The 27,611-nt window shown below is 40.9% G+C and overlaps 1 protein-coding gene across 7 annotated transcripts in view; it reads left to right on the forward strand.

Annotated features, from left to right (window-relative positions):
- ERC2 (ELKS/RAB6-interacting/CAST family member 2) overlaps positions 1 to 27,611 on the forward strand; it is a 923,400-nt gene that overhangs the window by 554,361 nt on the left and 341,428 nt on the right. For all 7 annotated transcript variants that reach the window (XM_045078756.1, XM_045078755.1, XM_045078764.1 and 4 more), the window contains one exon: positions 9,262 to 9,422. In XM_045078756.1, the coding sequence (XP_044934691.1) occupies positions 9,262 to 9,422 (161 nt within the window). The remainder of the gene's footprint in view (positions 1 to 9,261; positions 9,423 to 27,611) is intronic.

The raw sequence follows: 27,611 nt of genomic DNA on the forward strand, positions 1-27,611 counted from the left end.
TAGCCCTCGTTTTAACAGATTCTTTGCCATAAGCATCACTGTCTGCGAAGTTCGAAGTTCTTGCTGTTGAGGAGGGAGGGTTTCAGCGTTTATCTTCACCCTCTGATCTCTGGGTGACCTTCTCTGTGCCCAAAGCAGACCTGGGCCAGGTCCCAGCTATTCCCACAGGACCAATTCGCATTCCAGTTTGGCTATAACCTGGGATATGGGGATTTCATTGGCTGTGTGTTCTGGTGCAGACTGAAAACTACCGTTCTCTTGCACGCAGGATGAGTAAAGACAGAAAACCAGGATGGATGGTGAAGGCTAAGAAAGAAGGAATCATGCATTTTTAAAAACACGGTTTATAAAACTGTTTAAAAATTCCAAATCATTAACACAGAATAACACTAACTCAATACTGACATACGATTTAAGAAAAAAATTGTTTTATCAAAATATTTGAAGATCAGTTCTTGCCAAGCAAGCCTCATGAAAAGCACAGGACGTTGCCACGTGTCAGGAAGAGACACGCAGAACCTGGAGTAGGGCTCTTGGCAGATAACTGAGAGAGAAGCTGGTTTTCAAATATTTAGTTAAACAACACAAATGTATGTGTAAGTTTAAGTCGACACATGTTAATGATTTAAGGTCTTAAACAGGTTTTTTTATTTTATTGTTTTAAGGCTCTGCTGTTCACTTTAAAAGTTCTGTAAGTTTCTCCAGAGCTGGGTGTAAGCACTAAACTCTTTAGAAATTCATTTAACAGCTTCATTATTCTTAAAGTGTATGGAGTTATGAATTATTCAAATGCAATAGAATAGTCCTGGTAATTTAACCATTTTATAAGACAATTTTTATGATCTGCCACATGGAATGACTTATAAAATCAGAAATGACACACAATTATTTGTTTTTTAAATTTGTGTGGCCTAATAGACATCTAGCTTGAAGAAACCTTTAATTATTATGTTCTGTATTTGTAACAACAAGCTGATGTATTTTAAAATGTAATCTTAGCTTATCAGAATTTTAGTTTTAATGTATTTGGGGACCTTTAGGAAATTATTTTAAGTCTTATAAAAGACTTCTGAGGTTGCTGTGAATTCTGTTTTCATTGAAGATGACATTTTAAGAATTAAACGGTTTTCTAAAATTTTTCCCCCTCAGGAAATATTATTGTCTGGTAAATTACCAATAGATATACCTCTGAAAGAAGCAAATGCTATGTTAAATCAAGACAAATATGTTGATTTCTTGCTGAGCTTCTCAAAAATGGTTTTTGACTCATAATCATTGTGATTCTCCAAGTAGCAATTCTCTAATGCACAGGACCACAGGTCCCCACAGTCCCCACAGCACTCATTTTTTCCTTTCTCTTCAACAAGCTACTCCACTGAACTGATTTAGGGAGTTGGACCATGGGGTCTAGGGCAGGACTGGGTCTTGTTTCACTCTTGCTCATTACTCAGTACTTTTCTTTAATAGCTTAAAAAAATTGATTGATTTGAGAGAGACAGGGAGACAGAGAGTGGAGAGAGGGGCAGAGGGAGAGAGAGAGAAATCCTCAAGCAGACTTTGCTGAGCACAGAGCCTGATGTGGGACTGGATCCCAGGACCCTGAGATCATGATCCAAGCCAAAATCAAGCATCAACAACTTAACTGATTGAGCCACCCAGGCATTCCTAGCCTTTTTTTTTTTTTTTTTAATTACAATTGTGAGTAAATAGTTTTTTGATTTAAACTTGTCTGCCAAACCAGAAAGCTTCTGAGGATGAGCCTATTGCAAGTGTCCAGCAGAGTACCTGACACATAGGAGATGTCCTGTGAAGTAGCGGCTAAAGGAGGAGGGGGTTCCTATTTCCCAGGTCCCAGGGCAGAGCATGTGGAATGCAGAGTAGGATTAAAAGCTCCTTGCTTATACCCCAGATCAAAGCTTGGGACATTTTTATTGTGCCATCCTGAAACTCACGGTTTCTGGGTGCTGTTAGTGGCTGGGGCTGGCAGTGAATGTAGGGCCCCCTTGCATTCAGGAGCTGGGTAACTGAGCCCCCTCATCTTCATACCAAGGAGAAGGTGCTTGAGGCAAGCAGAGAGCAAGACCTTGAAGGGTGTTTGGTGAGGATGGCAAGGTAACCACTGATTTATGGGGTAGGAAAGTATCAGGTTCGGACTCACACTTCATCTGTCATTTCACTAAGTGAGTCAAAGGAGGGTGTTTCAGAATCGCGCCTTTGCACTCCCCTTCCTGCCATCCTGCATTTATTTACTGAGTCAAGGGCCGAAGGGGCTTCCAAAGAGGATGGAGGTGTGGTCCTTGCCCTCCAGGGGATTACGATCTAGTTGTAGCAACTTAGCATCCATGTGAAAAGTTGTGCAGAAATGTGAAGTGGTATTTAATTAAATGGTAGAAAGTCAAGAGTAGACATTTAGAATTGGTGCTTGGTACTTAGGTTGGATGGAGGTAGTGTGGCTAGAAACCACTCCCAGGGACAATGGTAACTGTCATAGACACTTCCAGGGTGTCCAGCAGAAAGGGCTGGATGCTTTATGTGTATTGTTTCCCTTTATGCTTGTGCCAGTGCTGTGCAGTAGTTTCTATCTCCTCCCCATTTTATAGGGAAGGGACTGCAAGCTTAGAGAAAGGTCAGTAATGTCCAGGGATCCTACCCTAGGCTTCACTTTGGAATCACTTAAGAATCATCTGCATCTTTAATAAAATACAAAAGCCTGACTCCCACCCTCCAGCATTTTGATTTAATTGGTGGAGATGCAACCATGGCATCGGAATTCTTACTATCTTTCCAAAGGATTCTAATGTGCAACCAGGTTTAAAAAGCACTGTGGTAAGCTTGGCCTCAGGTCATAGAGATCCTATTGGGAAACCAAAACTTGATCCAGGGATGTGCTTTTCCAGCTTTTAATCACTGTACCCTTCCTGCCATCCTGCAGCTATTTATTGAGTATGGACACTGGAAGGAGTGTCAGGGCTGTGAAGGAATCCAGGGTTCTGTGACAGAGCCTTAAAGGTGCGGTGATTTTGGTAACTCAAGGGGGGTCATTGTGGGGCAATCCAAGGCTGTGCATGCGTATGTGTGTTTGTGTATGCATGCAAATGCATTTGCAGATAGGTGACAAGAAGCACAATATTTGAATTCAGTAATAAACATGAAATGGGTTGAATACTTACCAGGCACTGTATAAATAAGAGCTGACATTTCTATGGCACCAAGTCCTAGGCATTGTTTTGAGAGGGTCACAGATGTTAACCCATTGAATCTTTACAGAAACACTGTGAGCTAAGCTCTGTTATTGCTCTCCCATCACATATGAGGAACCTGAGCCTTAGTGAACTTTTGTAACTCAATCAGAGTGGCACAGATTGTAAGTGGTAAGCTAGCTCCCGAATTCTGTTTTGTAACCACTATGCTGTGCTGCCTCTTCTGTTTTCATATTTGCCAGTATCTGCATTAAGAACTGTACACTCAATTATTTAATTTAATTTAATTTAATCGCTTCATTTAATGCTTGCAGTAACTCTTATGAGAAGTACCATTCTCCAGTTGAGACAATTCAGACCCTTTCCCAGGTTCTATGACTAATATGTGGTAAAACAGGTGTTATTAGTACAGTCTGGCTTCATAATCATGCTTTAATCATTCTCAGAATTTTAAAATATGTTAATTTCTTTTAAAAACTTCAAAATCCTGAGTAGAATTCTATATGTCAAACAGAAGTAGAACAACTCTTTGTGAGTGTGGGGTGGTGAAAAAGTTCTCTGCTGATTCACACTCTTTGTTCCATGCCACTGACCTATTTATCAGCCCTTAGATGCACTCGGGAACATCTGGTGCTCAAGGAACACATTTTGAAAACTACTACTGTTGGTAATTGGGAGCTCTGTGAGATATTGGAGCTAAGCCAGTGATATTTTTAACAAAATATTGGTGGTTTAGGTGTAGTGTCTTGGCAGTAGAGATAAGGTATGACAATGAATCCTATGGGACATCTTTGAATCCCAGACCCATAGGGCCCAGTTTAAATATACTTTCAAACACACATAGTCCAAACAGCTAAAAAAAATCAAAAGGGTAGTCTAATTCTTCAATTTGTGTTTTAGGAAAACATTGAAGGGGCCCCAGGAATAGCCCCTCTCAACTTTTTCCGCCTCCCCCTTTTCTCTTCTTCTCATTTTCCTTATCCTGCCCTTAAAACAAAAACCTGTCTCTTGGGGCACCTGGGTGGCTCAGTGGGTTAAGCTTCTGCCTTCGGCTCGGGTCATGATCTCAGGGTTCTGGGATCGAGCCCCGCATCGGGCTCTCTGCTCAGCAGGGAGCCTGCTTCCCTCTCTCTCTCTCTGCCTGCCTCTCCGTCTACTTGTGATTTCTCTCTGTCAAATAAATAAATAAAATCTTAAAAAACAACAACAACAAAAAAAACCTGTATCTTGTCCCCAGTCTCAGGGCTCATTTTTCCTCTTTCCCTTCTGACTTCCCACTTTTTGTCACATAGATCATCATAGCCTGTGCTTCAAAGTTCTGTACTTGGCTTCTCAGGTTCACTTTGCTACCCATTGGTTAATTCCATGTCCTAAAATCCAGGAGTGGACCTGAGAGAGACACTATGATGGGGAGAAGCTGATCAAGCAAAGCCATGTCTTTATTTAGGGTAGGGGGTACAGGGAAAGGCTAGGGATACACACACACACACACACACACACACACACACACACACTTTCAACCCCATCAGAAATCTGGGAGAGAAAGGGACCTAAGCTTAAGTGTCAATAGTAATGATAGAAAAGAATGATGGGGATGCCTAGGTGGCTCAGTCAGTTAAGGGTCTGCCTTCAGCTCAGGTCGTGATCCCAGGGTTCTGGGGTTGAGCCCTGCATCAGATTCACTGCTCAGTGGGGAGTCTGTTTCTTCCTCTCCTCTCACCCCCCACTTGAACTCTCTCACTCTCTCTCAAATAAATAAATAAATAAAATCTTAAAAACGAATTTGGATCTGAGAAGTATTTCCAAAATAGAGCTATAAGACTTGATGATGAATAGAAAATAAAAGAGGAAGGAGAGGAGACAGATGAGGTTCCGAGGTCTAAAACATGAGTACCTGAGTAAAGGTCAGGGTGTTGGCCCTGTAGATGTGTTAGGGAGTGTAGGGAGTGACAGGTTGGGAGAACAAGGAGTGGGTGGTAGGGATTTGGTCTAGGTGGCTGTATATGGATCATGAGTTGGCTTTGGTTATCTTACATTTAAAGTGATATTGGGACATCCAAATGGAAGTGATCAACAGGTGGTTAGGTATATGTGGAAGAGGTCAAATTAGTAAAAGATAAAGTTTGAAAGCTATCTGTATATAGGTGAGAAGTGTGGAGACAGACCTCATTTTCCTGCTAAGAATCCACATGGATGAAGAAAACGTCTTTAGGACAGAGTAATAAGAGGAAGAATCCAATTATAGACTGCAGGAAGATGAAGAATTTACTAAAGAAACACGGGTACTAGGTTTTCAGGGAAACCTTTCAGGTCTTCAAGGGAAGCGTTGGTTTTAGGAAAATGGTGGGTGGATACAACCCTACTTACGCATTAAACTGTGTTTACAAATGACTATTTAATGACAAGGGGAAAATTCTCATGATACATTTATCAAAAATTATTTAGAAAATTGTGTATAGCGTCCCAGTCTCTCTCTCTCTCTCTCTCTCTCTCTCTCTCTCTCTCTCTCTCTCTCACACACACACACACACACACACACACACACACACACAGTGTGGGGCCGGCGGAGAGTGAGAGAGGAGGAGAAATTATAACCAAATGTGTATACGGTTTATTTCCAGGTGGTAGAATTTTGGGTGGTCTTAATGAAAAAGAATGTCATTATTTAATCTTAAATAAGAAGAGAAATTTTAAATTTTTATATCTGTGTCTTTTATAATTTGTATGATGAGTGTACTTTATTCTCATTATCAGAAGAAAAATCATTTTATTAACATCAGTTAGAAGAAGAATAAATGATATATATAAATAGAGGGCTACAACATCTCACTTAATGCCCATAAATATGGAACAGAATAAGCAGCATGGTCCCCTGTTTCCTGGTGAGGAAAGTGACTCTGAAAGAGGTATAGGAACTTGTGTGAGTCACATAGTAAGTGATGGAGCTGAGATTCTAATCTGTTGTGTTTTAAGGTAGAAGGTACATATACACAATCAGCTAAAATGTTATGTCAAGTGAGGGAAATAATTTGGCTGTGCAAACCAGTACATTAAGAAAAGACATGTGGGAGGTGCCTAGGTGGCTCAGTGGCTTAGGCATCTATCTACCTTCAGCTCAGGTTATGATCTTAGGGTCCTGGGATTGAGCTCCGTGTCAGGCACCCTGCTCAGCTGGGAGTTTGCCTGTATCTCTCCCTCTACTCCGCCCTCTGCTCATGTTTTCCCTCTCTCTAATCAATAAACAAAATCTTTCTTTAAAAAAAAAAAACAAAAAAAAAAAAACATGTGGCAAGAAGGAAAGTACCAATGGCTTGCAAGAGTTTCCACAGGATAGCAAAAGTGAAAAGCAATTTTCTTTCTTGATGAGAGGGAACTGGTGGGGAGATGGAGGCAGACTTGGGGCACTTGATAATAAGTGTACAGTTTACCAGTCAAGACAGCCCAGGCCAGGCTGGGGTAACAGCCAGACAGTCCATCATCTCATGGTGTAGTTGTTGCAAGAGAGATTTATGCCTTGCTTATGTGATGTGGGTTGACCTTGAGCTTCACTGTGGTCACTGGGAAACTCAGGCTGAAGGAGACATCATCTGAAACACACTTCTGTTATCACAGGGAAAAGGGAAGGTTGGGCTTAAGTACTAGCACTTAAATGCTTCTACCTGAAAATGACAATGATTTTATTGACCAAAGCCTCACCCCAATTAAAACAGAGTGGGGAAGTGTGGCCCTACCGTGTGCCCCTACGGAGGAGAACTGGAATATTGTTAATCCACCCTGATGGCCACCACAAGAGAGAAAACATTTCTTGTTTTTTAATGGTCCTGCTTTGGTAGCGAAGGAAATAGTTTTCAGAACTCTAGGTGTTTAACCTGGAAGTATCATGGTCCTCAGTAGGAAACTGAGACTCAAAGAATCAAGTGATCATTAGTACAAAGTCACAGAGAGAAACAGTGGCTTTGTGAAGACTAGAACTATGTATCTGAGGCCAGTGACCTCAGTGGTCCACAGTATACAATACTCACTGGCCTAGGGTATGTGAATTTGGAGGAGTCGTAGGCCTTGGCCTAGGAAACTACTGGAGGCTTTGCTTGCTAGGTGTTGAGAATAGTAGTCTTACCTCATATTAGGAGTTACTGATGCTAGAAGCCATTGTCATCTCCATCAGTAAAAACTCTGGACCGTGTTTCTTAGGCACCCAGGTTTTTGTATGTGGTTATTGCTGAAATGACCAGGGAAGACTACAAGTCATTAAACTCTAAAGTGTAATTGTTAAAGTTGGGTTAATATAAAACTAGCTGGGGCAGGCCCCAAGCAGTAAAGTGGTGTGTGAACTAAGCACTGGGAAAGCCAGTTGAGTGGCTCTGTATCTGTGGATTACAGACAGGTCAGCGTCAACTTAATGAGAGGGATTTAGCAGGTGAGAATCCTGGATAGTCTCCCTCTTCTCTGAGATCAATAGTGCATTTGGAACAGAGAGCAATTTACGAAAGGAAATGGAGTCATGAGGACACAGTCCATATCATAGAAGGCTAGGCAAACTGAATCCGAGTTGGCCCTTAGAATGACCATAATTCTGATCTTTTTTTACGCTGCTATCAAAAATAGGCAGGGGGAGAGGAGGGAAGATACCTGTTTCAGACTCACCCAGCATTGCTTTGTCGAAGGGCTGCTAGTCATATTTAAAATATTCTATAAATTTATATGAGATATAAATATTACAATTGCTTTTAAAATTTTGTATATTTCTAAAGTTAAATAATACTATTTATTCTACAGTTAGGCAGGTGTGGTTCTGGGACTTTCATGGTTAACCTTCATATTCCTTGCTTTTTAAACTGTTTTTGGCTTTGGCTTTGATTTACATTATATGGTCATCAAATTCCTCTTTTTATCAGGGAAAAATGGAGGGTTTTCTGCATCTTAAAAGCATATAATTTACCTTGGATGTGAACTATAATGCTTATTCTGAAAAAATTCCATGGAAAACTGAAGAAATTGTGTAGAAAGTCTTTATGAATTGGAACCTAACATGTCATTGACACATTTTGAAGGGTGTTCTGTTGACTTTAGTGATGGATGATCCCATTCTGCCAAGTTCAGCTGGAAGTGGGAGGGTGGCTTAGAAACCCAAATATCAATCTAGAAACTTCCTGGAACCATGGTTTTAAATCAGCAGGGTGGATGCGGCCTGCATCTGTGCAAAGGATGGCATTTCACTGGCTCACTCCACGGAAGTCTCTGGAACAGAACCGTAAACACCAGCTCTCTTTGTTGTGTGTTGGCTTTTAAAAGCCCCCAATGGTTTAGGGAGAATAAGGCCTTGCCTTGGGGCTCCCTAGTCCAATTTTTTGGGACCTGGCTAAAAATCCTAGATATCTGATAGTCTGGCTTATTTCTATGGTGTATTAGCACCCTATAAAAGTTACATGTCATTTATTTCAAGTTTAGAACCCTCTCAAACTTCAGGGGCAAACCAAACTTGAACCTTTTGTGGCTGGAATTCTGTTTACCTTTGGCCAAACCTTGCTTCCTGAATGTGAGTCAGGGAGGTGAGGTGAGAGGGGGCTCCTGAGGCCCCTTGGACATCAAATTGCTTTTGCCAAACAACACTTTGATAGGTTAAAACATGAATGAATCTGAAACACGTAGATTAACTTCCTGTCAGAATACTCTGGGGCCTACACACAAAAGTATATTGTGCTGCGCAAATGCCTTTTGAGCATTGCCTTCCGCCCACTGTGAGGCAGTATCTGAGATTTTTGCCAAACACAGGTTGAAATTGGGTCAAGCCAGTTACCTTCCACTACCGATAAATATATTAAATGGTTTCTATAAAGGTTATTGGATAATCCAATTGAATGAGGGCCCTGGAGAAATTTGGACATTTCTTGTGTTGAAACATTTATCTTCAACCAGTGACAAAGAAAGATTGGATTCCAAGATACAGTGCCCAGTTCAAGGATGGCTATGATTCGTTTGTGTCTATCAGAATACAGGCTAGCAAGGAAGGCCTGGTGCTTGAATGAAGGATAAATAACACCATGTTCCCTGTGCCTTTCAGATAGAGGAACTGATGAGTGCATTGGAGAAGACCAGACAGGAACTGGATGCCACCAAGGCCCGCCTGGCCTCCACGCAGCAGTCTCTAGCTGAAAAAGAAGCCCATTTGGCCAACCTCCGGATAGAAAGGAGAAAACAGCTGGAGGAGATCCTGGAGATGAAGTGAGTACCCATTTTTGTTTTCCTGGTTTTTCTTTTCTAACTTTTCTTCAGGGATGGGGAAAGGAAGGCGAGAAAAGACAAAGAATTTGAAGAAAGAATAATCTGCCCAGCACTTAACTATTCATTTCCGGGACTATGCTTCTTATTTATTTATTTATTTATTTTAGTTATAGCTTCCGTGTCCCCATTTGCACATTTTTCGTATCTGTTATTCAAAAAAAAAAAAAATTCAGCGTTAAATTTTGTGCTTCTGTGTTTTGCGGACAGCGCTGTTATTCTTAGATTTGTCTCAAAGGTCTGAGCTGGCCAAGAGACAGAAGCCTCGTTAAGCACAATAGTAATTTGAGTGCTGCTCAGAGTTAAGTGGAAACTTTTCTGAGGAGGTATTTCCTAATTGTGACTATAACTTTGTTAATTATATTCTTTTCACATGTGTACAATGCGTAGCTTGTGCTGGCTTTCATAGAGTCTCAAGGTTGGCACCTCTTTGTTTAGAAAGCAAGGACTCTGATTTGCTGGGCTGATAAAAACAGACTTGGAAATCCCCCTGCTACCTCTTCCCCCTCACCCCAGGGTAGGGTAGGCGAGGGGTAGGGAGAGACAGGAACCAATCTTTTTCTTTGATTTAATCAATAAAGTGTGACCTCATGCTGGGCAATGATACTTCCTGTGGCCCTGTGACACACCCATCTCCACCTAGCTCTTATTTCATTCTTAAAACAAAATAATATCACCATGGAAGAACATAGGAAAGAAAATTACTCAAAGATTTTAGAAATAATCACTTGGCTATGGATCTGTTCCTAAAGAAGTAGGCAAGAAGCAGCATCTCTCTCTATAAGTTAAGATGAAATAATCACTAAGATATAATTTAACTTCCTTCCAGAGTAAGGGAAATGTACATAATTGTGGCATTTTAAGCCTGTAACATAGACTTTGAAATTGGTGGCTATGTATGGAAGCATGACCTTATCCTGACCCCATAAGTCTTACACATGGTTAACATTAAACCCAGAAAGCTTAGATCATGGAAAATATGGAATGAAATATTTTGAAGGATTTAATAATGAGGACAAAACTTTTATTCCTTGTCAACTACCTCAGTTTCTCCAAGACCAAAGAATAAGTAGTTTTTTTAATGCATAAACTTGCATTTTTCCTAATAAATAATACATAATAAAAACAGATATTATTATTTTTTTTTTTAAGATTTTATTTATTTGACAGACAGAGATCACAAGTAGGCAGAGAGGCAGGCAGAGAAAGAGGGGGAAGCAGGCTTTCCGCGGAGCAGAGAGCCTGATGTAGGGCTCGATCTCAGGACTCTGGGATCATGACCCAAGCCGAGCGCAGAGGCTTTAACCTACTGAGCCATCCAGGCACCCCTAAAAACAGATATTATTATCCTCAGTTTAGAAGTGAGGGAACTGAGATTCAGAGAGATTTCAGGTAATTTGCTTAAGGCCATCTGGCCAGGATTAAAACTGAAATCTTCTACATCAAGCTCCCTTTCTACTGTCTTATTTTCTCATGGAGCTTATGTGCATTCCACCAAGCCTGAAACTTTCATCAGTTTGAGTCACTGTGTTATCATAATGCCTAGAACAGTGCCCAGCATATGGTAAATGGTCAATAATTGTTTATCGAATGAGTGACTAGATTGAATGCAAAGACTGGATTTTATGTAGCTAAGAGGAAGAGTATTTCAAACATCTGTGACATTACCAGCTTGAACAATAATCTATTAATAATAGCAATACATTGATTCCTTTCAGGCTTTTTATTCTCTTCCATTCACCAGCTCTACTTCTGCCCCCTTGTGTGTTGTGATGTGTGAAGTTCAGCCTAGTTTCTTCCATTGTTCTCCAGCTATTTCCAAGTTAACTCTGTGTCTCTTGGAGTGATTTTTTACGGCTTTTAAAGGAAATGTCTATTACGTCTTGTTTATAAAAAGGACATATACTTTCAGCGTTTTAAGAGAGTGAGTAACAGTGAAGCACACTGATTTGGGAGTCATCAGATCTAGGTTGGAATCTTGTTGCTTCCACTTGGCAGCTGTGTGATTTAGGGGAAATGACCTTAACATCGCTGGCCCTTCTGTTTCCTTCTATAACGACTTTCGTGGAGTGTTTGAGAGGAGAGCCCCTGAGGAGGGCTTGGCACACAGAAAATGATATATGTGTGTAAATGACGCTATCAGCCAATGAAAATATGTCATTTGTTTAGTATACTTTGTGAAGAGTATCATTTGTCTAAAATTTGGATTTATTTTTCTTAAACATATAAACCTTTTCCATGTGTATGTTTTCCCACTTAATTTCATGATTTCAGATAGCACCTAACTAAGACCTCTTTTGGTGAATTGCCACATTATTGCTCAAGTGCTTAATCTTCTGCCACTGCAAAATAAATACAGAATTCTTCTGTTAATTCCTTTGGTAAAAGTAACAAAGCCCTGCTTCATTGAGCCCAATATGGACCCTATTCACTATTTAACTGGCCCAGAAGCCCCACTTATGGGCTCCTTCCCAGGACTATGGGGACACAAGTATGGGGAATTATATTGACCAAAAATCCCAATTGGATTCAGGAGCCTCCTGGGCTGTTCAGGTCAACCAACTGGTTTGATCAATCCTGATTTTTAAGCTGAGTTGACTTATTGGTTACTGGACATTAACTGAGTCAACATAAGTTAGTGGAAAAACTCGGATGTGTATATCCCCTGTCAGTATTTACTATCACTTGTGACAAGCATTACTGAGTCTCTCTCTCTCTCTCTTTTTTTAAGGTTTCATTTATTTGAGAGCGAAAGTGAGAGAAAGAGAGAGAGGGGGCGAGCGCATCAGTAGGAATAGGGGGAAAGGGAAGCAGATTCTCCCACCGGGCAGGGAGACTGACACAGGGCTCCATTCCAGGACCCTGGGATCATGACCTGAGTCGAAGGCAGATGCTTAACTTAACTGACTGAGCCAGGTGCCCTATTGGTTTTCTTTCAACTTGGCAGGCATCCTGTAAGCAATTTTAGGCAGCATCTATCTATTCCCAATCCATGTAGGAAGGGAGAGGTTATATGGTGTTAGAGGATGCAGGGGTGGGGCCGTGAGTCAGGAGAAAGGAGCTGGGATATGTTAACTTACCTGTAATTGAAGGAGATCACTACCTGGTTACCTCAGTTTTCCCTTCAGTAACATGGAGGTGATAATAACTGCTTTGCCTACTCTATAGAATTGTTGTACAGACAGGATTTTTTTTTGAAGTACTGAACTGAAAATGAATATGGATCAGCATATGTGAAAGTGCTTTGAAACATAAAAGGGGCTTTTGAAATGAAAGGTGGTGTCTGTTAAATTCATTGTAAAATCAAATGGCACAGAGTTTTAAAATTGGAAAGCAGCTGGGTCCAGCCTCCCAGCATGCATCAACCAGACTCCCATCGATGTAATTACTACTAGGGAATTCACCAGGCCCTGGTGAACACCATTCCCACTAGAAGTCATGGGCACTTGCAGATACCTCACTGGTACTTATATGAAACCTAAATGGCTTTCTGTGTAATATTCCCACTTGTCATGGTTTTTCTTTTAATGTTTTGCCAATATAAAGAATGTTTTGATAAGCATTCTGCTGTTCTATCTTATTAACTTAATTTTAAGTAATTACAAATTGATATGCAGTTCTAAGAAATCATTTATCATTTATAAGTTATAAGAAATCATTTTCCTCAATAGTAACATTTTGAATAGTTATAGATTATAGCATAGGATCACACCAAGAAATGGATATTGGTACAATTTACCAACTTTATTCAGATTTCTCTGGGTCTAAATGCACTTGTTTTGTGTATGTATTTAGTATATGCAATTTCATCACATGTGTAAATTTGTGTAATCACTGTCAAAGTCAAGATATAGAATTATTCCATCATTACAAAGATCCCTCACGCTACCTTTTGATAACTACCCCTACAACCCAGCTGTTTCATTTATAACCAGAGTTTTGTTTTGTGTTTTATCATTTTAGGACATGTGCCATAAATATCTACATTTTTCCCTCTCATTCTCCTGGAGCAGTGCAGGAAATTATCTTCTTAGTTTAAATTTAGACTGAATTTAGAATGAGAAAATATTGCTTGATTCCTCTAATTTAAAGATTTCTCATGAGTTGGTTTTATTTATAGTGTAATTTCTTTTTAATGTTGGTATCTAGAACCTGTCATGTGGTAGGCATTTTATAAACTTTTGAGGTATGAAAGGATGAATTAGCACAAAAATTCATATTCGTTGAATACCTACTATGTGGCAAGGATTGTTCTAAGTGAACAAACAGAAAAATCCCACCTGATCAAGCTTGCACTTGAGTGAAATGAGTGGAGGAAATGAATGAACTAATAAGCAAATAAATGAGTAGATAGATGAGAAAAATATTTTTTCCCTATAACCAAGGAAATTTGGAATCCCACTTAGAAAGCTATTCCAAAGGTAAGGACCCTTGTAGGTCTTTGGGATAAAGAGGAACATGGAAAATTCAGTATAATTTCCTAGACTGAGAACCCTTTTAGAGACCTAAGTCAGAGGAGAGCCTTTGACTGTATTTCATATAGGATTCTTCCTCCCAACACCTCCCCATTTAGTTTGGTTTTTATTGGTTAGTATTCTAATTGCCTGTCTTTATCCGGACACCGGAAGGAACGGACAGAACCCAACCTGCATTTTCTTTCTTTTAAAGATTTATTTATTTGATAGAGAGAGTGCACACCAGTGGAGGGGAGGCAGAGAGAGAGAGAGAAAATCTCAATCGGAGTTCCCACTGAGCGTGGAGCCTGATGTGGGGCTCAATGTCAGGAGCCTAAGATCATGACCTGAGCAGAAACCAGAAGTAAGCTGCTGTACATACTGAGCCACCTAGGTGCCCCAACCCTGTTTTCTCATAGAAGAGCACTATAGAAGAGCACTATAGTCACTTTCCTTTGTGTATAAGATTCTTCTTTTTTTTTTTTTTAAAGATTTTATTTATTTATTTGACAGAGATCACAAATAGGGAGAGAGGCAGGCAGAGAGAGAGAGGGAAGCAGGCTCCCTGCCGAGTAGAGAGCCCGATGTGGGGCTTGATCCCAGGGCTGTGGGATCATGACCTGAGCCGAAGGCAGAGGCTTTAACCCACTGAGCCACCCAGGCGCCCCTATAAGATTATTCTTTTACTTAAAAAAATATTTTAAACCTCTTGCTACAACATTTCCTAATGCTTCATCTTTGTTACATTTGCTCCTATTTAAAAGGAATTTTATTAAAATAATACTTAGAACATCATTCTATATGTTTAGTTTTATTAATGCTGGTTAATAAGTTTACATTTCAATAACCAAAGCTCAATTATTTAATTTGTGACAGGTGAACTTGATATCTGTGGCTAAAAGGAATTGAAGGCCATGAGATCTAGTACTTAAAATCTATCTGTGTGTGCCTGCTCAGAAGATTTAAACTAGCATAGTAATTTAATAGGCAGATCGGCAGGCTAACTGATAAGTTTAATTTAGTATTAAGTACAGAATGAATAGGGTTTTGAGAGCTGGTTAATAGTTACATGATTTAAAGTGCGTATTTCAGACTTGTGGTGATTTCTGGTGCTTGTGTTACATAAAGATTTTAACAAAACCTCTATATTTTTAACTCATCTGATGATGTAAGATCCATCTTAATTTACTCAGTATTGTTGCATTTTAGGCATCTTCTCCAGATAGCCTCAAAAGCTTTTGTGTATACTAAGCTATTTTAGGAAGTTCATAGTGAGGTAAGGCAGCAACTTATTTCAAGGCATTATCCTGTTGGCTTCTTTGATCTAGGATCCTTTTTGAGAGAGCTACTCATTAGGTAAGTGCCCTTCAAAGGAGAGGCAGGGTGCAGAAAATGATAAAATCAATTTATTCTTTATTTCATGCCAGCATGAGAAAAGACAAATCACATTTCTTTAGAGAGGAATCCTAAGTGCCTGGCAATTTGGACAGGATAAATGAAGCCTGGGAGGAGACTTTTGAAGGCATCCATTACTTAAAATTAATAAACTCAGTTGCACCATCTTACAAAGATGCTATGGGGATTTAATGAAATTATGCACTTATGAAAAGGTGATTTTTAAGTGGCAAAATGTCATATATGTATGTGCATATGTATGTATGTATGTGAGTGAATATATAATGTTATGTTGCATGTTAATATGTTAGATAAACACATAGTTCACATATACTGGTCCTATCTCCAAATTCCAAATTAGCCCTAATGCTTTCAACATTTTGAGGGGAGCTACAACGAAATCCTTTCTGTATCTAATGGTCTGTTTAGAAAAACTTCAACATGTCCAATTTAAAAAAATATTAAATACCCATGGTAATGTGTTGTAGAATGTCCTAATTTGTCTGGTTGTTTCTATTTACCACCTGCTCAGTTTGAAAAGTAAATTGAATCAGCTAGTACACGGATGAAGCTCGTCACAGCTTTTCCAGGTTACCTGCTCTGATTGAGGACAGGTGACAGAGAGAGGGGAAAATAAATGTCATAAAGAACTGCTTATCCAACATCAATTGAGGTTTGTGCTTCAGACAGTCACATAAATGCTTATCACTCATGATTTCTGTTTCTCTCTTGTAACCCTGAAGTTGGTGTGTTAGTGCCTTTAGTGGAAAAGAGCCTGTACACAAAGCTTACAGTGCATAAGTAAAACTTAACTGCAACGAAAATAACTTTAGAATAGTGGAGTGGTCTAATTAACTTTAGATGCAAGGAACATATGATAGTTGTCTTTCTCTGCTTGACTGGGGGGAGGGGGCTGGGGAGAAGGGGGTGGGATTATGGACATTGGGGAGGGTATGTGATTTGGTGAGTGCTGTGAAGTGTGTAAACCTGGTGATTCACAGACCTGGGGATAAAAATATATGTATATAAAAAATATATGTTTATAAAAAATAAAAAATAGATGCAAGGAACAGAAAACCTCACATTCCAGAAGCTCATACAAGTAGCCGTGTAGTCACTGGGGACCTCCGCTTCTCCTGTCTTGATGCTTTGCCTTTCTCAGCATATAGCTTTCACCCCGATGCAAGACTTTTGTCTTAGCTGCAACCATCCTGTCCACATTCAGTCAGCAGAAAGGAGAAAGGAGGAAGGAAGACTCTGTAGCCTTTAAAGGCAGCTCCCGAGGTGTGTCAGCAATTCCTGTGCTAGCCAAAAAACACCTGTTCTGCTTGCTATGGAAGGGATTTCCATCCCCAGGTAGATAGCAACGGGGTTATCATGGTGCTTCCAATGAGGAATTCTAGCCGTAATTTCACTAAACAAATGACCTGAAATGTGGATGACACTTAGGAGATGCCGAAATCTACTTTGTGCTTCCCTTGAGAAACTGTGTTTAAATGCAGAAACTTGCCAAAAGCCAAAAATGACTGCTTGGTTTAGGACACAGTCTTCTCTATTAGGACCACAATAGAATTTTTCTGTAGTTTTATACATTGTGTTATTTTTCTTAAAACTCTTTAGATGTAAAATGTATTAGCCAAGCACCAACATGTTTCACAATTCATTACAGGGAAAAAATTACTGGTTAAATTGCATGTCGGGTAGAATCAAGAGCCCTTCACTCTCCCTGCCTCAAGGAATATATTATCTCTGATTCACATGCCTTCAGAGAATTGAACTAGCCTAGACATATATACTCTCTAGTGCACGCAAGACTTTGGGTGATGGAATCACTATTACAGTAAACTTTTATTAAGTGCTCATTATTTGTCAGGCAGGGGCACATTGCTGCCACCTCCTGTGAGTTAGGGAATGTTATTGTCCCCACTAGGTAGATGCAGAAGCTGAGTCCCAGACACCTGGAACTCAAATGCAAGTCTGTTTAACACTATAGTCCATGATCTTTACCACTGAGCACACCGTCTCTGAGTGAAGAACTTAGATGTCATTGTTAAGAATTTTAAGTGTAGGAATTGCAGGGCTGGTTTCGATTAAATAGTAGAAGGCAATAGGCAGATGGGTGCTTCTTCCAACTTGCTTCTGGGGTGCAAGACAGCAGGCTGGAATGATGTTCAGAGGGGGGATTGGAAGAGAGCTAGTTGGAAGAGGCCTTTGAAGTCAACTTCCTTATCTTAAAACAAAATAAGGGACACACTGTCTTCTCACCAAAAACATGCACTGTATGTATAGTTTTAATAGTGAAAAATGTCAGTCAAAGGGCCCTTGGCCTGGTGGTTTTTAATGGAAATACAAACATTTTCTGAGCTAAAGTGGTGTAATCTTTCAGCTTAAATAATCATAATCATCAGTTAAATAATCTGAATGCTTGTGAATTGTAGAGCTTAAATAATTCCAGCCACCATACTTTATGTTATCTCCATCCTCACAGCAGCTCCATGGGGTCTAGGGAAGGTCAACCATTAAGAACAGGGAAAGAGAAATGTACAGATCTTCCAATCTCCTAAAGCATGGCAAGTCAAAGGGGACAGTTGTGTTCCTTCTCGCAATCCAAGAGCAACATCCTGTTGGAGGAATTTTTTAACTACTTGATCTAATGCTGTGGGGGGTGCTGCCAGGTTTAGCCTCAGGAGGCAATGGATGGGACAGCTACAGCACACAAAGAAAAACCAAGGGCCAGACAGTACAGCCAGGGTCATACATCAGATCCTGCAATGAGAATTCTCTGGTCCAGTGAGCAGGGCTCTTGGGACTCGGGTTCACAGCCTGAATCTGCAAGTTATAGCTGAGTGAGCTGAGGCCAGCCCGTCCCACTCTCTCCCATTGTGAACAGAGCTTTGGACTCAGATGACCCCATTAGTAGTCTGATTCTCTAAGCAGTGTGTTTCAGCATGGGGTTAATATTGCCCCCTAGGGGACATTCAGCAAAGTCTGGAGACATTTTTGGTTGTCGCAATTAAAGGGGAGTTGCTACTGGAGACCAGAGATGCTGCTAAACATTCTACAGTGCACAGGACAGCCTCTATAACATTATAGAATGATCCACCTCCACATGCCAATAGTGAGCATTGAGAAGCCATAACTAGCCTCCCTTTTAAAAGAATGTGTGTTTAAATTTGGGAAGAGAGAAAAGCTTTATAGGGTCTCATCTCTGATTTAATTTTACTTCTTTTCTTTCTTTTTTTTTTTTTTAAGATTTTTCTTTATTTATTCGACAGACAGAGATCACAAGTAGGCAGAGAATCAGGCAGAGAGAGAGAGGGAAGCAGGCTCCCCGCTGTGCAGAAAGCCCGATGTGGGACTCGAACCCAGGACCCTGAGATCATGACCCTAGCCAAAGGCAGAGGCCAACCCACTGAGCCACCCAGGTGCCCTAATTTGACTTATTTTCAAAGGGGACTCATACAGGATATGTTTTCCCCATTCAGGATCATGATCTTTACCCAGAGGGCCTGGGGATTTTCTGTTTTGTGTAAATGACTTTGAATTCTTAGACTCTGGCTTGCTTTCTTGGGACTGTAGACCAGCTCACGATGGAGGTTCATGCCAGGGGAATTGGCACAGGTCTCAGATCCAAATGCCTAGGAAACTGTGGTCCCTATAAATATAAATCCTCACTAAGATACAAAAGACCTGATCCATCCATGCCAGCTGGTCAACCGACCATGGAATCCTTCTAGCTCTGGTGTTCATCATTTCTTAACCTGTGGCTGTCTTTTGTCCCCCTGTTTGCCCAACTATAAATTGAAGGTATGAAATTGGACATTTTTCAATGGGCTAGTCCTCTAGTCAGCTCTATAAATTGATGGCCCCTTTCTCTTCACCTTTGTTTCTCCCTTCTATTTGTTCCCTCCATCACCACATCCCTCTGGGTCACTCCGTCTTTTGCTAGGGAACACTTCTTGCAATGGTTGTTTAGGGCAAAAAGGAAAGAAAGACACTGCAAAGGTGAAAGAATGTATGTCAGAGTAGAGACTAAGGGCATCAGTGGGAAATAGACTGTCGCCCAGATGTCAGCTGCCTGCCAGAACTGTGAAGGGCAGGACTTGGAAAGACTCCCAACTTAGAAGGATTTCTGCCTTCTTGTAGTATCTTCTTGGCATAGGTAAAATGTAGTCCAGATATGATCGGGGAAGCCTCAACCCTAAGATATGGAGGTTGAACAGGTAAATATCAAGATCCTCATCCTCACTGGAAGAGGACATCACAAAGGCTCCAAGTCAGTGCAGGGTTATAGGGCAAGGCATTGTATGGAGGTGGGGAAGGCTTTGAATGTTCTGGATCCCTGGAAAGCATTTAATACAAGTGTGTTGAAGGAATGAAGAATGCTGATGAAAGTTACACTCTGCCTCCTGCTAGCTGCCTCTTCCTCCTTTCCCTCTACCTTGGCCACTCCTGCCTTCTTTTCCACCCAGCCTCCCCTTTCTTTTCCGTTTCCTCTTCCTTCTTTCCTTTTCTTCTAACCACCATCCTCTCTCCTCTCCCTTCTTCCCCCTCCCTTTCCTACCCATGTTCTGGTACCCTATAAAATGCTGGGCTTCAAAATATATTCTGATTTTCTCAGCATAATGGTTATCTTGCTAGATTCTAATTTTGACTGTTAGGGAAGGAAGCAGACCAGGCACCTGGGAAGGAGTGTGTGTGTGTGTGTGTGTGTGTGTGTGTTTGTGTACATACATGTGCATACATTTTTTGAGGAGATAAGGGCCTGGCTCTGGCAATCTTGCCTGGAGAATGAGATTCTGAGAGGAGACTACTCAGTTCACCAGCAGCAAAACAATTGAGAACTCTCGCCTGAAGCCAAGCCGCCAATCAAGTATGGCCGAGGTCTTTGGTTTTCCGGTCACGGCATTTGGGAACCAACGGATTGTGAAAATTGAAGTGCAGTATTTGACTTGATCTTTGGGTTAAGCCAGTATCCCTGGGATCTTAATTCGAACCTGTAGAAGGCTGTGGCCAACTTTGAGAATCTGTTATTACTCATACCCTGCACTTTGCTTCCTTGGAGAGGATTGCAGAGGGCACTGGAGCTAGTGCCAGCATGCAGTTATGATAAAAGTTAAATTGCTGTCTTTCCATTCTGTTTTGAAATTGGTGTTTGTGTGTTCACTTCATGAGCCCTGAGCTTGGAGCTTCTTTCTCCTCTTGGCTCTACCTCTGGAAGTTTTCTTGGAAAACTTTCCCTTTGATGCATTTCTAAGACTTCCATCATCTAAGGCTTAATTCTAAGGCAACATGGGGTTGGGTAGGCCAACCTCATGCTCTTTCCTACCTCCTGCCATTGTTTGGGAGGGGAGGCTGTGCCCTGGGAAGCTACCCACCCTGGGTATGTATTTCTAGAGTTCCTTTGCAAGCTAACTCCTGACTGGGTTCAAAGACCAATAGGAGGTGCTGGCAATGGGAGGGTGGGAGGTGAAAAAAGCTAGAGTTTTCTTCCTGTTCCCTTCTTGCTTTGTGGTCATATCTCTGGAGGTAGGGACTTCTCTTCAGGGCTACAGCTCCCTCTCAGCAATGCTCCATCCCTGGCTCCTGCTAGCTGGGATTAACTCGTGTTTCCTCTTGCCCCTCAGCCCAAGGCAAGGGAATGGCTGCCCACTGTTGCCAGTTTCTGGGTGCCTCACCATGTCTTGTTTGTTTTATTAACCCTGCTCACCTCTCCTCTGTAGACCTTTCACTGAAGTCTCCTCATTGGACCCATCTGTGGTGAATTCTGTCTTTCAGCCAGACCCAGACTGGTACAGTGGGAAAGTCCATGGTGTCATGGTCATATGTGTGAGGTTTGGTAGGATGATTTGAGAAAGTGCTGTTAGAAAATGTTTACATTTCCCATATTAAGTAATTTTGGAAAAAGAAGCAGATTGTTTGATGCTTAAGTCAAAACACTGAAACAAAACTGCCATTCTGTGGTTTTTCTAAAAACACTTGGCTTCCAAATGACCCTTCAATATGAATGATGGCTGCTGCCCCAGCCCCAGAAGGACATGGGGCTGATGTACCCAGTGTCAGCCTTAGTCTTAGGACTAGTGAAAACAGCCTCCCGCTCCTGCCACGTACAAGGGAAAACAATTCAGGCTTGGGGCCATTGGCCTGACTGAGGAGGGAAGAGATTCTTGAGATAGAAGGAAAGAGAGCATTCTAGGACGTCCTGGCCAGAGCACAAGTCAACTGCCTCCAGGCCATGGGTAGCCTCCTTTCAGCTAAGCTCAGAGCATTTGGGGTTTCCATAAAGCTAAAGGCATTGCAGCTTTGAGAAGCAACTGCTCTAAACGTAGCACTCTAGCCTGAGGTACAACTAAGCACTCCTCATGGACTCAGGCATTTGTTCAATCATAGACTCATTCACTCACGAAGCAAATCATTATCTTCACATGACCCTCTAAGATAAGTGCTGTTATCATCTCCATTTTATATTTGAAGTAACAGAGACACAGAGGGGTTAAGTAACTAGCCCAGGGTCACATAACAGTGGTGATTTTGAACCTCTTAAGGATTGTCATGTCGTCTGGCCACATGCTTGACCACCACACCATACTGTCTCTAGCTTTTGCACAGAGGATAGATTTGGGTGTGGGCATGCTATTTGGGAAGTGGTGCAGTCTTCTAGAGGGAGAGAGCTTGTCTTAGGAATTTGGCAGTGGAGCCCCAGGAGAGAAGTGAAAGATTTCAACAGACCCACAGGAATCTGCATTTACACAATGGAGGTTAGATTGGCTCTGGGAGTGGTGGAGATGCGTGCCCCTGGCTTTCCCTTCTTCCTGCCTCCTCTGTGTTCTGCGCCCCTACCACCTTCATTCCTCCATGCAAGCATGGGGGCTGTGAGAGGATTTCTGTAGCAACTATAGCTCTAATCTGAGGGTTTGCAACAACCCTATTGACACTGGGATGGATGATCCTTTGCTATAGGGATTGTCCTGTGTTTAGTAGCATCCCTGGCCTTTAACTACTAGATGCCAGGAGCAATCCCCTCCTCCAGTTGGCAGTAAAAAGTGTCTCCAGACATATTGCCAGAGCCCCTTAGAAAGGAAAATCAGTCCTGGTTGAGAAGAGCTGGTCTAGTCATAGCCTGCATTATGTTTATATTTTCTCACCGTGGACCAGCTCAGTCCCTTTCTGGGATACATGGACCTCCAGCCAGTGTGTTAATGGGACCAGTAGCATTGTAACACTGGGCTGTCTAGCATGCAGGCCTTCTCCCATCTGGAGGCAGGTGGCACCAGACCAGGTAGATTTAGAAAGGAGTTCTTTCCACATTCAACAATGTCATCTAACAGTCTTTATTTACTTTTTAAAAGATTTTATTTATTTATTTGACAGAGAGAGTGAGAGAGAGAGCACGAGCATAACAGGGGGAGTGGCAGCTCCCACTGAGCAGAGAGCCCAATGTGGGGCTCGATCCCAGGACCCTGGGGTCATGACCTGAGCCGAAGGCAGCAGCTTTAACCCGCTGAGCCACCCAGGCACCCCTATCCCAGTACTTTTTGAAGCAAATCCAAGACATTATATTATTTCATCCATAAATATTTCAATATATCTTGATGAAATCCCAATAGTTCATTTTTTCCCTTGCTTCCCTTGCCTTTGGCATTGTTCCTAGGAAGATGTTGCTACGGCTGAGGTCGAAGAGGTTGCTGCCTGTGTTCTCCTCAAGGATTTTGATGGATTCCTTTCGCACATTGAGGTCCTTGATCCATTTTGAGTCTATTTTTGTGTGTGGTGTAAGGAAATGGTCCAATTTCATTTTTCTGCATGTGGCTGTCCAATTTTCCCAGCACCATTTATTGAAGAGGCTGTCTTTTTTCCATTGGACATTCTTTCCTGCTTTGTCGAAGATGAGTTGGCCATATTGTTGAGGGTCTATTTCTGGGCTCTCTATTCTGTTCCATTGATCTATGTGTCTGTTTTTGTGCCAGTACCATGCTGTCTTGATGATGACAGCTTTGTAATAGAGCTTGAAGTCCGGAATTGTGATGCCACCAACGTTGGCTTTCTTTCTCAATATCCCTTTGGCTATTCGAGGTCTTTTCTGGTTCCATATAAATTTTAGCATTATTTGTTCCATTTCTTTGAAAAAGATGGATGGTACTTTGATAGGAATTGCATTAAATGTGTAGATTGCTTTAGGTAGCATAGACATTTTCACAATATTTATTCTTCCAATCCAGGAGCATGGAACATTTTTCCATTTCTTTGTGTCTTCCTCAATTTCTTTCATGAGTACTTTATAGTTTTCTGAGTATAGATTCTGTGTCTCTTTGGTTATGTTTATTCCTAGGTATCTTATGGTTTTGGATGCAATTGTAAATGGGATTGACTCCTTAATTTCTCTTTCTTCTGTCTTGCTGTTGGTGTAGAGAAATGCAACTGATTTCTGTGCATTGATTTTATATCCTGACACTTTACTGAATTCCTGTATAAGTTCTAGCAGTTTTGGAGATTTCATCAAGATCAAAAGCTTTTGCACAGCAAAGGAAACAGTTAACAAAATCAAAAGACAACTGACAGAATGGGAGAAGATATTTGCAAACGACATATCAGATAAAGAATCTATAAAGAACTTAGCAAACTCAACACCCAAAGAACAAATAATCCAATCAAGAAATGGGCAGAGGACATGAACAGACATTTCTGCAAAGAAGACATCCAGATGGTCAACAGACACATGAAAAAGTGCTCCATATCACTCGGCATCAGGGAAATACAAATCAAAACCACAATGAGATATCACTTCACACCAGTCAGAATGGCTAAAATCAACAAGTCAGGAAATGACAGATGCTGGCGAGGATGCGGAGAAAGGGGAACCCTCCTACACTGTTGGTGGGAATGCAAGCTGGTGCAGCCACTCTGGAAAACAGCATGGAGGTTCCTCAAAATGTTGAAAATAGAACTGCCCTATGACCCAGCAATTGCACTATTGGGTATTTACCCTAAAGATACAAACGTAGTGATCCAAAGGGGCACATGCACCCGAATGTTTATAGCAGCAATGTCCACAATAGCCAAACTATGGAAAGAACCTAGATGTCCATCAACAGATGAATGGATCAAGAAGATGTGGTATATATACACAATGGAATACTATGCAGCCATCAAAAGAAATGAAATCTTGCCATTTGCGACAACATGGATGGAACTAGAGCGTATCATGCTTAGTGAAATAAGTCAAGCAGAGAAAGACAACTATCATATGATCTCCCTGATATGAGGAAGTGGTGATGCAACATGGGGGCTTAAGTGGGTAGGAGAAGAATCAATGAAACAAGATGGGATTGGGAGGGAGACAAACCATAAGTGACTCTTAATCTCACAAAACAAACTGAGGGTTGCTGGGGGGAGGGGGTTTGGGAGAAGGGGGTGGGATTATGGACATTGGGGAGGGTATGTGCTTTGGTGAGTGCTGTGAAGTGTGTAAACCTGGTGATTCACAGACCTGTAACCCTGGGGATAAAAATATATGTTTATAAAAAATAAAAAATTAACAAAATTAAAAAAAAAACAAAAAACAAAAAAACAGAATTTTAGATATTATAATTTCTTGCATTGACAAATTTATAATTGTTACAAGGTGCCACAGTAATAAAAGAGTTTAATAATCTGAAAAAAAATATTTCAATATAAACTTTCTTTTTTTCAGATAAACATTTTTGACACCAAATTACAAGTACTTTATGGTGGAGGAGAATTGTAATGAAGGCTTTTCCCCATAAAGTTGAAATTCCCTGGGATCCAAATGTGAGAGGCTTAAATTTTAATTTGTTTTAATGTTGCTATAAAACAGCAACGTGGACTATGTAGTGGTATTATACAGGGAAATCAGAAGGATTTACACCACTTGACACATTCCTTAATCGATTTTCAGCTCTATTCTCCCTAATGCATAAGTCTTAGTGTTCCCAGAGCTGACATGTTGGGTGGAGTATTTGTTATCTCTTAGCAGTTATTGACATTTCTACACATAACTTGATTGCGTCTTTTTCCAACTTCTTTACTGAAAGGTAACTCTCCAGGATTTTAAAGAAATAATAACTTCCATAGTGTGAACATGAACATGATTGGTCACATCTTTTACACCTAAGGGTTCTTGGGTCTTGACTAATGGTAGCTTTTCTGTAGGGAATAAAATTAAAATTAAGCTTTCTTTGTAATGAGGTTAAACTCCTGGATCTCTGGTGAGTCCTGAAGATAAGCATTCAGCTTCTTGCACTGTTTGTGTTAATGATCACATCTGCTTGTTCCCGGAAGTCCCCATATCACTGGGACAAAAATTTAACTTCTGCAGAGTTATTTTAGAGTCTTTGTTCATTAATTATAGTTGACCCTTGAATAACATAGTTTGAACTGGATTTTTTTAATATATAAATACAGTATGGTACTATAAATGGTACTGTTTTCTCTTACGATTTTTTAAGTAACATTTTCTTTTCTCTAGCATACTTTATTGAGAGAATATAGCATATAATACATAAAACAGAAAATATGCATTAATTGACTGTGTTGCCAGAAAGGCTTCCAGTCAACAGTGAGCTAATAGTTGTTAAGTTTTGGGGGAGTCAAAGGTGGCACATGGATTTTTGACTTTTCAGGGAGTTGGGGCTTTAGCCCCTATGATGTTCAAGCATCAACCGTCATTCAACCATCATTTATTGACCAATAACTAGAGATATCCCACTGTGCTAGATGCTGATCCAGTCATGACTCAGACCTAGTCCCTGATTTCCAGGAGCTTAGCTTAGTCTTGATGTTTTGAACGGTGGAATATCTATTGTACATCCAACCTTGGTGATTCGAGGGAGCAGTGAGATAGCTTCTGTATCCAAATATTCCCTGTGCCCTTCTCTCCCTCTACTAGGTAACAATGTGACATCATTATGTTGAGCCAGATTTTTGTCTTGGGCTTGGCATTCACATTTGGTTGCTCTAGGGGGGAATGACTCAAGGAGTCATGACAGCTGGGCCAGGGATTTGGCAGCATTCTAATGCTGGCTGCAGTAGAAGGCAGGGAGAAAATGTGTTCCAAAAGGGTGGAGAAATGTGAAAGCTAGGGTCCCACATGAAAACAGACTTTATGTCCACTACATTTTGGTTGACAGACTTTATGTCCATTACATTTTGTGGACCTTGAGCCAAGTAAGACCAAGTGGTGACAATAAGTGTTGTCATGGAAACAAACTCTTTCATATCATCTAGCCTGTTATCTCTTCTGGTGATGTGCCCTGACTCCTCTGTATCATCTCTGGGAAGGGGTCCTTTAGCATCTGCCCAGCGTCAAAAGAGGATGAGGAATGCATTAGCTTAAGGGCCAAGCACCTGGACTTTGTAGGGTCAGATGACTTAGGTTTGATCTTGCCCCCTACCACTCACTCTGCTTGCACTATGACCTTGATCAAATATAGAGATGATATTGCCTTCCTTATGGGGTTTCTCTAATGGCTAAATGGGTTAATACATATAAAACTGTTATACTACTTAGTAAGTCTTAATAAATCTACATGAGTGTTCTAAGGAAACTCATTCTCTTTTCAGAGAACTGTTTCTTAAAATGTTTGTCTTTGTTCCACTATAATAACTTTCTTTTTCATTTTATCCTCTTGCTCTTGGTTCTTTTACATTTTGCTTTTTGAGGCCACTTAGGTATTTAATCCATCTTTATTGTCTTTGAGTATTTAAAGCTATTCTCCTGTCTTCTCTCTCATACCTTTATTTTTTTTTTAAAGATTTCATTCATCTATTTGACAGAGAGAGAGAGATCACAAGTAGGAAGAGAGAGAGGGGGAAGCAGGCTCCCCACTGAGCAGAGAGCCCGATGCAGGCCTCGATCCCAGGACCCTGGGGTCATGACCTGAGTTGAAGGCAGAGGCTTTAACCCACTGAGCCACCCAGGTGCCCTCTCATACCTTTATACTGCAGAATCATTTCATCTCCATCTGAAGGTACCCGGTTATTTCTTTTCCTCTTTTTTGTAACAGGTTTAAATTTTTTTTTAAAGATTTTATTTATTTATTTGACAGAGAGAGATCACAAGTTAAATTTTTTTTTTTAAAGATTTTATTTATTTGACAGACAAGAGATCACAAGTAGGCAGAGAGGCAGGCAGAGAGAGAGGAGGAAGCAGGCTCCGTGCTGAGCAGAGAGCCCGATGCAGGGCTCGATCCCAGGACCCTGGGATCATGACCTGAGCTGAAGGCAAGGGCTTAACCCACTGAGCCACCGAGGCACCCCTTGTAAC

Source organism: Mustela putorius, unplaced genomic scaffold, assembly GCF_011764305.1.
Source record: "Mustela putorius furo isolate JIRA1106 unplaced genomic scaffold, ASM1176430v1.1 tig00000095_pilon_pilon_pilon, whole genome shotgun sequence".
Taxonomy (NCBI): domain Eukaryota; kingdom Metazoa; phylum Chordata; class Mammalia; order Carnivora; family Mustelidae; genus Mustela; species Mustela putorius.